Source organism: Rhinoderma darwinii, chromosome 8 (assembly GCF_050947455.1).
Source record: "Rhinoderma darwinii isolate aRhiDar2 chromosome 8, aRhiDar2.hap1, whole genome shotgun sequence".
Lineage (NCBI taxonomy): Eukaryota > Metazoa > Chordata > Amphibia > Anura > Rhinodermatidae > Rhinoderma > Rhinoderma darwinii.
In genome coordinates this window covers 105,852,604-105,865,744 of record NC_134694.1, presented here as the reverse complement: position 1 = coordinate 105,865,744, position 13,141 = coordinate 105,852,604, and the positions used below count along the sequence as shown (strand labels likewise).

At 42.1% G+C, this 13,141-nt stretch overlaps 1 protein-coding gene across 1 annotated transcript in view; it reads left to right on the top strand.

Annotated features, from left to right (window-relative positions):
* LOC142660012 (uncharacterized) overlaps positions 1-9,734 on the top strand; it is a 46,227-nt gene extending 36,493 nt beyond the window's left edge. The window contains exons 15-19 of the mRNA XM_075836661.1: positions 2-178; positions 452-593; positions 2,411-2,598; positions 8,331-8,472; positions 9,550-9,734. Of these exons, the coding sequence (XP_075692776.1) occupies positions 2-178; positions 452-593; positions 2,411-2,598; positions 8,331-8,472; positions 9,550-9,734 (834 nt within the window). The remainder of the gene's footprint in view (position 1; positions 179-451; positions 594-2,410; positions 2,599-8,330; positions 8,473-9,549) is intronic.
* Positions 9,735-13,141: the final 3,407 nt, after the last annotated feature.

Here is a 13,141-nt window from a genome sequence, read left to right as displayed (position 1 = left end):
GCTTCTTAACATGTTCCCAACCATGATGTACTACCTTCCTGGTCCTCACCAGAGGATCTTGACAATTTTTGACAAGCTGAAACTATTTATTAGGGAGATGATAAACAGCCACCGAGCGACCCTGGATGAGAATTGCCCTCGTGACTTCATAGATTGCTTCCTCATGAGGATGGAAGAGGTGCGTCTATAGATTATCTTAGATTCTCAGGGCATTTAGTTCTATTAAAAAAACAACACTTTGGCATGACACATTTAGGGGGGGGCTCACAGCAACAAAATTTCAACTATTTTTGAAAATAAGATCTTAAAAGCCACCATTCTATTGGTAGTCATGTGCAAGAGTGCCGTTTTTTATTTGCTCCCGGTTTGACTCCTGATACATCTATAAATAGTGTCTGGGGCTGTGACAATTTTTGATAATTAAAATAATAATATATTCTAAATTTTTCAGGAAAAAAAGCATCCAGACACAGAATTTCATGAGACAAACCTAGAGGCAACAATATTAGATCTATTCTTTGCTGGAACAGAGACTACAAGTTTAACATTGAGATATAGTTTTCTTATACTCTTGAAACATCCAGAAATACAAGGTAAAAAAAATAAAATTAAAATGCATGAAAATTATTCTTAAATAAAGTGCGTAGCTTAAGGCGGTGCAGAGGTAGCTATTGCAATCGGGCCCTGGCGCCTAAGGGGGCTCAAAGGTATGTCTGCCACATAAGAAGACATTAGTATTATACAGTATTTCAAGATATGCCTCTGTCCCCCCATTATCTGCCAGTTCTACGAATGTCAACTACAGAGAATAGAGACACCTGTCTCCCTGAAGAATAATTTTCCTATACACATGAAAAAGAAAATGCCATCCCATCATTCAGAAGCCATGTAATCCATTTCAACATGATTCATATTAAAGGGTTTTCCAATCTTGTACATTTATGGCATGTCCACAGCATATGCCATAAATGTCTGATAGATGCGGGTCCCACCTCTGGGACCCGCAGCTGTCTCTAGAACGGAGCCCCCTGACCGCCGTCCTACCTTGCTTGGCTCCTGATGCTACGTGGCCACTGTCCGTAGAGGTGGATGGGAGTTACAAAAACAACGAAGCATGGTGAACTACGGTGTTCCTGGAATTCAGGAGCTACAGAAACAGCGTAGCTATCTGGGACCCGCATCTATCTGACATTTATGGCAAATCCTGCTGCTGCTATGTTGTATCTGGCTAGGTATAGTGGGGTTGACCCCACATCGTTTGATCAAATTTTTTTATTTTTAAATGACGTGGGGTCCCTCCCAGTTTATATAATGAGCCAGATACAACATAGATAGCAGCAGGCTAGCATTACCAGGGTGAGATGGCCCACTGCTTTTGGAGTTTTAGCTTAATAATACCGTCCTGAGACCGCCCCAGTTATCATCACTACAGATGGTTGGGTACTGGGTCGTACCCGGCTCTTCCAGGCACCCCTGGCGGCAGTGGGTACCGGGGTAATAATGGGGGTTAGTGTTAGCCTTTTCACTGGCTAACACTAAGCCCCGCCTTACTATTTTGATGCTGTCAATCAGCCAGTGGCCATTACTAAGGTGGTAGTAATAAAGTTAAAAAAATATGAAGACATAGAAAAAATATTTTCTTGAAATAAAAAAAAACACACAACACTCGTTAACCATTTTATTGAAAATAAAAAAAAGCCTTCATCGAAGTAGTCCTGGAATCCGATGTAGTTTAAAATCTGAACCTGTAAAAAAACACAAACACGCAAAAAAAAACATTAGTAATACACGGTAGGCTTAGATACATGGTCCATGTGTGCTTCTGTCTGTTGGACACTGTTTCTAAGCCTAGTACATGTTAGGCTTAGATACAGGGCCCCAGCAGAAAGTAATGTTTTACTTACCCTCCTCTTTGACTCCGGACGCAGAGGAGGTCCTGACACCATCCAGCATCGTAACGTCATGCCGCGAAGAGACGTGAAGAACTCTGCTGCACTCAGGAATGAGGAGGGTAAGTATATTTTTACTATAGAAACAGGGGACGTGTATTTTATTACATAGGCCTCAGTTACTAGAGTAACTTTTTATAGACATTGTGCGGGGGTGCCACGGGCAACCCTGGTTTTGGGGCCTGGTAGCAATCGCTGCGACCTCTATAGCTATGCCACTGTTATCAACTGTATATGGAGGTACATTATAGGCAATTAGATTTCTCTGGGTGCCATTTTTCTGATCCATACAACATGGAGCTGCAATACGGCCATGTACATGAGGCCTAAGTACAGTATTTACCAGCTTCAAATGAACGTCAATAATTTTATTTGGTAGTAATTGCACTATGGATACAATTATACAGATATACTGGATGGAAAATGTCTTTTTTTTTCTTTTTGTTTTTCTAAAATTTCAGAGAAAATCCACAAGGAGATTGACAACGTAATAGGCAAAGATCGATGCCCATCAATAGAAGACAAGAGTAAGATGCCCTATACAGAAGCTGTAATCCACGAGATCCAGAGATTTGCTGATATTGTCCCAGCAGGAGTGCCCCATGCTACCAGCAAGGACACAACCTTCAGAGGATATCACATTCCTAAGGTATTCTGGACTTCTCAACTTTTTTTTACTAAGCTATTCACATGTTCCTATTTTTTAAAGAGGCTCTGTCACCAGATTTTGCAACCCCTATCTCCTATTGCAGCAGATAGGCGCTGCAATGTAGATTACAGTAACGGTTTTATTTTTAAAAAACGAGCATTTTTGGCTAAGTTATGACCATTTTTGTATTTATGCAAATGAGGCTTGCTAAAGTCCAACTGGGCGTGTTTAACCGGTTAAGGACTAGGCTGTTTTACAGCTAAATGACCAGAGCAAATTTCACAATTTTGCTATGCGCTTCTTTAGATGACTATAACTCAGCAGGTGAATAAAGTTCATCTTTGAATTTTACACTCTTTTTAAAGGACAGATAGGGCTTTGTTTTAGTGGCATTTGTCAGTATATATCATTTTTTTTTTTTCTCTAAAGTGGGCAAAATTGGAAAAAAATGCAAGAATTTAACAATTGCGTCGGTTTATGCTAGCATTTTTCACACACGGTATGAACCACGGCCAAAATTAATCTCCTTTCACGTTCTTCCACTTCTCCCGTGCATGGGGATACCAAATATGTGAGCCTTATTCACTGTGCGGGCATGTGCCAGGGCTTGGCATAAAAGGAGGCTTTTTGGCCTTTTCGGTCCAGGAATTTTGCATTTGATTTTAGAGCCGCATACTGTTTTCTGGGGGGCCTAATGCTGCTGAAACATTAGAAACACCCCATAAATGACTTCATTCACACAAGTAGACCCCACAAGGTTTCCTTCAAGGGGTTTATCATATTTTTAGCAAGTCCAGTTTTCTTCTGAAAGTTTCTTGAATAAGATGGAACAAAATAAAATCAGCACTTTTTTAGCAAATGCGTCAGTTTAGGCTAGTATTTTTCACACACGGTATAGACCACGGACAAAATTCATCTCCTTTCACGTTCTTCCACTTCTCCCGTGCATGGGGATACCAAATATGTGTGCCTTATTCACTGTGCGGGCATGTGCCAGGGCTTGGCATAAAAGGAGGCTTTTTGGCCTTTTCGGTCCAGGAATTTTGCATTTGATTTTATAGCAGCATACTGTTTTCTAGGGGGCGTAATGCTGCTGAAACATTAGAAACACCCCATAAATGACTTCATTCACACAAGTAGACCCCACAAGGTTTCCTTCAAGGGGTTTATCATATTTTTAGCAAGTCCAGATTTCTTCTGAAAGTTTCTTGAATAAGATGGAACAAAATAAAATCAGCACTTTTTTAGCAAATGCGTCAGTTTAGGCTAGTATTTTTCACACACGGTATAGACCACGGACAAAATTCATCTCCTTTCACGTTCTTCCACTTCTCCCGTGCATGGGGATACCAAATATGTGTGCCTTATTCACTGTGCCGGCATGTGCCAGGGCTTGGCATAAAAGGAGGCTTTTTGGTCCAGGAATTTTGCATTTGATTTTAGAGCCGCATACTGTTTTCTGGGGGGCCTAATGCTGCTGAAACATTAGAAACACCCCATAAATGACTTCATTCACACAAGTAGACCCCACAAGGTTTCCTTCAAGGGGTTTATCATATTTTTAGACAGTCCAGTTTTCTTCTGAAAGTTTCTTGAATAAGATGGATCAAAATAAAATTAGCAATTTTTTAGCAAATGCGTCAGTTTATACCAGCATTTTTCACACACGGTATAGACCACGGACAAAATTAATCTCCGTTCACATTCTGCCACTTCTCCCGTGCACGGGGATACCAAATATGTGGCCTTATTTATCACATAGAGATGTAGGAGGGCGGAGGATAGAAGAAGATTATTTCACAAATCGCTTTTTTTCAAAGCTGGTTTTACAAAACTCAACAGAGTTTCTATAACACGTCCAAAATATCTGCTCTTGAAGCAGAAATCTCAAAATATTCATCTAGGGGTATAATGGGAATTTATTTTTTGGGGTTTTCTAAAATAAGAAATTGCAGGTTAATGCAAATGGAGCTCTCCAGCAGATGAACTTTAGAAAACATCAAACATGACATCCACCCCCCACCCATTCCCTCCCTCACCCTTGGAGTAAAATCAGGGGAAAAATAAAAACGTAATGTAGGGCAAATATATTTTCAACAAATTAACTAAAATCTAATAATTCAGAACAGTGTGGTATTTTTTAAAACATGGCTCAATGCACAGGCCTGGTTGCGAGGGACATGAGGGACAGAAATATCGGGAATCTTTGCGGTGCCCGTCTTTTCTGCAGACGCGGCACCTTTTCTGGGGGTTGCTTCTGGTTGCTGTTGGGGGAATCCGACTGATGAAGTGTCTTTCAGTCAGTCGCGTGACATCCTCAGACTGGGGGCATTCTCGGGTGTCCTGAACATCAAAAATGAGGCCTTCAATCATTTTTTCCTGGAAATCCAGGTATGTGTCTCTGCCTCTGTTTTTTTTGTAGAGCACAAATGAGTTGTGGATGGCCACCTGTAACAAATAAATGGCCACCTTTTTGTACCAGGTTTTAGTTTTGCGTTTTACTAAATAGGGCTGTAAAACCTGGTCGCTTAAATCCACCCCCCCCCCATGTACTTGTTATATTCGGACACGCTCACTGGTTTGTGCTTGTCCGATGTTGCCCCTCTTTCCCTCACTGCCACTGTTCCTGCGGTATGAATCGTGCTTAGCACATACACGTCTTTGCGATCCCTGAACTTGACCGCCAGCAATTCTTCAGATGCATAAGCACAGGAGTCCCCCTTTACCATGCGCTTCCCCACTAATTGCTGTGGAAAACCAATTCGGTTTTTGCGCATGGTACCACATGCCCCAGTCCTTGCAGCATGCAAATGCCTAAACAGGGGCACACTGGAATAAAAATTATCACAGTACAGGTGGTACCCCTTGTGAAGCAGAGGCTGCATTATCTCCCACACAATCTTACTGCTGGTGGAAAGATCAGGGGGGCATCCAGGAACATTTATTGTGCGGTCCCGCCCTTCATAAATTCTGAAGGCGGTGGTATATCCTGACCCGCTTTCACACAATTTGTAGAGCTTAACGCCATATCTTGCCCTTTTGGAAGGTAGATATTGGAGAAAGCTAAGTCTGCCATGAAAGTTGAGGAGGGATTCGTCCACGCTTACATTCTGCTCAGGGGTGTAGAGTTGCAGAAATAAATTATTCAGGGAATTTATTAGCGGTCTTATTTTGAACAACCGATCCCGGTTTGCATCGGTACTTGGGGGGGCCTGTGCGTTGTCATTGAAGTGGAGGAACCTCATTATTGTCTCATAACGAGACCTGGGCATTACTGCAGAATATACTGGGGTGGCTTGGGCGGGTCTTGTTGACCAGTAAGACCTAATGGAGGGCTTTTTGACAATACCCATATTTAGGGTGAGCCCCAAAAAATTTTTTAATTCCTGCAAATTGGTGGGCGTCCAATCTCTGGCATGGGTGGATGAAGGTTTCTGCCTTATATATTGCGTGGCATATAAATTTGTTTCGTGGACAATCTGATTTAGGATGTCGTCCGTTATAAATAAATGGAAGTAATCCATTTGGACAAAATTTGTATTGTCCACGGTTATGCCAGGAGTGGCCGTAAATCCGTGGATTCTAGGCCCAAAAGATGGGGCAGGTGCCCATACAAGAGCCTGGACTGGAGGGACCAGGCTGTCCCGTGCTACAGCGCTACTTGGCCCTGCGCTTTCATGTTCTGCAGTTTCGACTGCATCAGGGACAACGTCCCCTGAAGATGAACCTGAAGTGACGCTGTCATCGTCACTACCTAAAACAGGTTCCATCTCGGACGCCATCTCTGATGCGGTCTCCGACTCAGACCACAGCATGGCGTATGCCTCCTCGGCGCTAAACAACTTCCTCGCCATAACGTAACTAACACTAACACTAACTAAACAAATTTTTTATTTTTTTATTTTTTTTATAAAACACACAAACTAACTGCTATATATATCTACACTACCGCTAACAAAAAAATAAACCGCTATTGCTATATATATTATATATATGTGGATATATATATATAATTATATACTCCCTACCTGCCTATTCTAATAGAATAAAAGAAAGAAAGGTAGATGGATAGAAAAAAAGATAGATGGATAGATAGATTGTATAGATAGATAGAAATCTATCTATACAGAGAATGTTTTAGAGTGTAACTGTATTTTTTGTGTAACTGTAACTGTAATCTTCTGGCAGCAATTCTCCCGAGTCTCTTCTTCTCCTCAAACTGAAACAATGTTTGAGGAGAAGAAAAGAGGCAGGAGATTTACTGCCAGAAAAGTCAAAATAAAACAAATGTGGTCGCTGTGATAGGTTTTCACAGCGACCACATGATCAGGGACCATCAGATTGGTCCCTGATACTCTGCCCAGTGCCCAGAGCTGTTGGTAACAGCGAGGGCACAGGGCTGTGTGCACGCGATCGCGGGCACACTGTTTTCTATGCAGAAATGCATGTGATCGCTGTGATTGGTTGTCACAGCGATCACATGTTCAGGGGCCAAAAGATTGACCCCTGACATTCTGCCCAGTGCCCATGGCTGTTAGCAACAGCCAGGGCATAGAGCTGTGTGCACGCGATCGCGCGTGCACAGTCTCTGAAGTGCGGCCGTATATATACTATACGCCGGACTTTAGAGACCCTGACCGCTGGCCGTATATTTACGGCCAGCGGTCGGGAACCTGTTAAAGTAAAAGTCCAACTGGGCGTGTATTGTGTGTGTTACATCTGGGCGTGTATTATGTTCGTTACATCGGGGCGTTTTTACTTCTTTTACTAGCTGGGCGTTCTGACGAGAAGTATCATCCACTTCTCTTCACAACGCCCAGCTTCTGGCAGTGCAGACACAGCGTGTTCTCGAGAGATCACGCTGTGACGTCACTCACTTCCTGCCCCAGGTCCAGCATCATACACTCCCATTCCTAACGCCCAGCTAGTAAAAGAAGTAAAAACGCCCCGATGTACGCACATAATACACGCCCAGTTGTACTTTTACTGTAAACACGCCCAGTTGTACTTTTGCAAGCCTCATTTGCATAAATAAAAAAATGGTCATAACTTGGCCAAAAATGCTTGTTTTTTAAAAATAAAAACGTTACTGTAATCTACATTGCAGCGCCGATCTGCTGCAATAGCAGATTGGGGTTGCAAAATCTGGTGACAGAGCCTCTTTAAGCTTACGACTCATGTCGGCATTTTGCACTTTAACTTTCAAATTCTACACTAACCTCATTTATAACCAATTTGTATATAAATTCAGCTAGCACCAGATACGGGGAAAAGGGGGGTGGGTTTGCACGGATAGGGGCCCAACCCGAAGATGAGTAAGTAAAGAGTATCCGGCACACCATGGCGCATGACAAAGCAGCCAGCCGCTATTCTTTTGACAAGCGTTCGTACACGCAGTCATACCAGCGCGGCTCAGTGCCTGAAGAAGGTCGCCCTGACTGAAACGTCGCAGTCTGCCGCTGGCATTAAAAACAAAATAAGAATTACCGTTTTCTCATATTGGTGTGCCGAATACTCTTTACTTACTCATTTATAACCAGACCGTAGGCTTTATGGCCAAGTATGGCACCTCAAAGACACAATCTTCAGGGGATATCACATGCAGAAGGTGTGATGATCTTCTCAACTTTTTGGTTCTATTCTTCTTATCAACTACTAACCAGACCGGACTTTCTCTAAACTTTATGCTACATTTATATTTAGCAAGATCTACATATTTCATTTATTTTCAGGGAAGCGTGGTGTTTCCAGTCCTGACATCTGTCCTGAAAGATCCCAAACAATTCAAGAACCCAAATGAGTTTGACCCTGGACACTTTCTTAATGAGAATGGCTCCTTTAAGAAAAGTGACGCATTTATGGCATTTTCTACAGGTAAGAAAACGTAATTATTAGTTACAGCTTACTAGAATAGATATCTGTCAACTATGGCTGAGGTTGAGCTTCTTACTAGTCCGAGGTTTGATGTATGAGAATATTTTGATCTCCTGGTATTTTGATGTGGTTGATGGATCTAGGCTGGGTTTAGGAACAGCAATAACTTAAATTCATTAGATTTAGGAATTTAATGTTTGTAGGGTACAGCCATCACATTAAACACTTAGGGGCTAATATATCAAACTTTCTGCGGTAGTTTTCAGATGAAAAAAAAAAAGTTTCAAAAGGCCCGAAATGTTTTGTTTTTTTTTAACTTTTCACACCACCCTCGCCAGTTTGTTTAGGGGCATGTCTTCAGGGAAAGACGTGGGCATGATGAAAAAACTGGCGTAATTTATATTGGAACTCTAAGGGGTGTGACAAGGTAGAGGCTCATGCTGGGCCCCTGCCGTACCCCCCCCCTCTTTTTCCATTGGATAGTTTAAATGTAAAAAAAAATCAAATAAAAAATTAAAATGATGCTCTGCTCACCCCACTGCTCCTCTACTCCCCTCTGGTTAAACTTATCACCCCAGCGCGCATTATACAATGTACTTACGATGGGCAGCGTCAGGACGTTGTAAGCGAGGCAGCACTAATGACGTTGAAGTGCTGCATCACATATAATGCCCTGACGCTACTGTATATATTATATACAGTATATATAAGACAGATATCTGTAACATGCTGTAATCATTGGTCTTATAATGACAATGGTTGCTATATGAGATTTTATTAAGACCTCATACAGAAAATGAACTTCACATTGGGGTCCCCCAACAATATAATGATCACAGCTGACTCAGCTGTAATCTGCAAATGTTTAATTCCCCTGCAGCGCCACCACAGGGGATATTAAGCATTACATGGTGCCCTTCAAAATTTATTTTTGTCCTGGCGTATAGCTGATAATGTCAAATATTGCATCTCCTCTTCTATTAACTGAAAATTGACTTAAAGGATATATTGTCTAAACCAGACAACTTCTCTAAGTTTAGCTTGAGTTACTCATCTATGCTTATTTCGTTTTCTCAGGCAAACGCATGTGTATGGGAGAAGGCCTGGCTCGCATGGAGCTCTTCCTCTTCTTTACCACTTTACTGCAAAAGTTTACCTTGGAGCCCACCGTAGACAGAAAGAATTTGCGCATAAGACCAGAGCCGAACACCAATGGTTCAAAACCTCAGACATACAAGATGAAAGTTGTCCCTCGTTTCTGACTTAAGGACAAACTTCTTACATAAAGGAAATCTAGAACTTCTAGAGATAAGTAAAGGCTGCTCTAAATTTTTTTTTAGGGATATTGATTGAAAATAAAATCAATACAAAGACTTATTTCCTCAAATTCCTATATTTTTTTTTAATTTTGATTATTGGTATTGGTCATGCCTGTATAAATGTAGAACCGTGCAAAATAATATAATTCTCAAAATCTGTAATTTTGTATGTTAATAAAAAAGATTGGACCATAATGTATTTAGATATACATATACTGTAAATATACTGTAAACTTGTATGGTACTGTTGTAGGATACCACTCACAAGAGACTTCAGGAAGATAATGTTTATTCTCGACGGGCCCGGCCGCATTAACACATTTAAATTGAATGATCTCAGAGCCGGAGGCTTCTCTACTTTTGTACATGAAGACTTTGAGTTGTGTACGAAATCCTTACACGATTGGGTGTCTAACATCAATAACTCTGTACCATTGTATACATACATGTATGCACAGCTCATGATTCTCTAGTGGTCTTCTCATGATCAAGATATGGTTTACATTATTCTCACTGGACAAAACTCTTTTGTCCTCTCCAAATTATAACTAATTATTATTTTTGGAGTAGTCTGCCCCTCACCCTGGAATGTGGCTGATTGTCTACGTCACCTGAGAATGTAATTCATAGCATAACAGGCGGCAAAAATGTCAATTTCCTTTCCTCTCCGGTACGTTTTGTGTTTTTTTTTCTAAAACGTTGTGCTTGATTCCGTTGTCACTGAGCTACATCACTTGTTTTGCTTGTTACACAAGCATGCATCGAAAGCTGCCCAAACACAGACGATGAAAGTTGGCTGAAATGGATGATTTCAAACATTATGGCCGATGATTGTTTTTAAATTTAAGCGAAAACTATGTGTGTACAGCAATATCACATGCACTTCTGTCAAATAAAGCAGCAGCTGTCTCTTTCCATCTTGTTGTCTTTATTCCCTTCAGTGCGGATTGAAAGCAGAAAAGTCTGCACTAGTCTACATCTCTGGATGCCAGGGACTACAGAATTAAACCACTTGGCACTAAGAATTTAAGGACCCTTTACCAGGGCAAATTATCAGGCAAACGAGCATTCATATGAGCGCTCGTTCGCGATTATTGCCCTGTGTAAACAGTGCAATTATCAGCCGATGAACGAGCAAATGCTCATTCATCGGCTGATCGTATCGTTTATGCAGCATGAAATATTATTGTTGTTGGCAGCACATGTCGTGTTGTAAACAGGGAGGATTTTTTGGAGGATTTTCAGAGGCATCTGACTTAATAGGATCTCATTTATAAACTGCTTAAAATTGGGCACCAACATCCGGTTTCTTCTCCAGGTATAACCATTCATTTTGTAACATAACGTTCACATCAGCATGGCCTGGAGGGACCCCGACACATTTTTTAGGGAAGTAAAACAAACTCTCCTTATTCACTACCTCATCTCAAGACTCATCCGCCTACATGATATCCTTAACTGATTTGATCAGCTAAGGACCAAAAGTAGTAGTGCAAATATTCTATTTTCAAGTGTTTAACACTATTTACACCGTCTTAACAGGTTTTATTTTTAAGAATATGTCACTGGTCACAAGCTGTTCATGGCAGCATCACTGGTGAGGCCAGTGATTGACTGCAGCAGCACGTGACCAATGAACAGTAAGTGACCACTGCAAGAGCTTCCGGTACCGGAGCTGTGGAGAATGGGGTTTCAGCGCTGGATGGGGTGGCACGTCAGGGGGTGAGTGTCTGCTAGTTCAAAATTTTACACCATCCCCTGCCCTCTTGCAGATTTTGAAAAGTCCCCAAGCCTTGAGGATACCCAGAGTTGTGCTAAGCAGACAGTGAGCGTTCAGTGAGAACGCTGAAACAGGATGCCCCATGTTAGTTTGGTCCCCTTTGTACTCCTATATAGTAGTTAGATCTCTTTGGTGTCCCGATCTATTAGTAGTTATGTTCCCTTGTTCCTATATATAGTAGTTAGGCCCCCTTGTGCCATATATAGTAGTTAGGCCCCACTTGTGCCCTCCAAATATTATTTAGGCTTCATTCTGACCTCCATAGAGTAATAAGGCCCCCTTCTGCCTTCCATATATTAACTAGGCCTGCTGTGCCCTCCATATGATAGTTTGCCTCCCATATAGTAGTTAGGCGCCCTTGTGCCCTCTATATAGTAGTTAGCCCCCATGCCCTTCATATAGTAGATAGGCCCACTGTGCCCTCAATATAGTAGTTAGTCCCACTTGAGCTCGCCATATAGTAGTTAGGCCCCCTGTGCCTTCCATATAGTGGTTAGGCCCCATGTGTCTTCCATATAGTAATTAGGCCCCCTTGGTCCAATGAAAAAAACAAAAACCCTCACATAACCTTGTTACCGCGACAAGTATATAGGTCCTCTGCTGTGGCCCGACACAATGAAGTCACTGGCGCCGGGATGCTGGCATCTTCCTGTCTTCTAGTAGGAAACAGCCCTTAAACAGCTTGTGGCCAACTGTAAGAGTAAGCAGCGGGGTAGGGAGCCAATGACTCTCTGCTCTGCGGCAGGGATAGATACAGCTCACGCCTTGGCCCACCAGAGGATCCTCCGGTCTTCTGGTGGGCCAGTTCAACGCGGATAATGTGGTGTCTACTGGTAATTTTGCTAACCATGGAACACAAGTAACCGACTACGTAAGGCTACTGTTCTGGCTGTATCAAGAAGCATCAGCTGGTAACTTAGGTTACCTTCGGACGCAGAAATTTGGCTACGGAGGCCTGGAAGTTTAAATTTAAGGCAGATGCGTTGGTTTCACGAAAGAGCTTGGAGATAAGCATTGGGTCTGCACTAGATAGCCAAGGCAGCTTAATAGGACAGCTGACGTGAGTCATGGGGGTCCCTTAATGTATTAAGAGTTGGAATGATGGTCTGGATGATAAACTCATTTCTATGGATCTTCACTGTCTTGTCACTATCTCATCATTTTACTATTTCGAGACACGTCATCATGTAATCTGGAAAAAATAGTGACACACTTGAACCTGAATCAAAACATGCAAGCACAACATGAATACTTCTAAAGGGAAGTGTTTTCTATGTCAGATATTAGTTAGGTGTGTATCTCTGCCCTCTGGGGGAGAAGACAATTGACTCATCCAATGCATTCTCACTGTCTGTCCCCCCCCTCACCAGGTAATGAGATTCCATGGGGGGGGGGAGCCATAAACAGTCACATGGCCTCCCCCCCACTTGCACGTGATGTCACACAGATGTGCATTGGAGGGTTTAAAAGGACAAACTGTCCCACACTTCTGTCTCTTGCCTCTCTTAGCTCTTGCCTCTTGTTCCTGTCTCCCTCAAGACACACCAACTCACCAACTTTGGACCACATA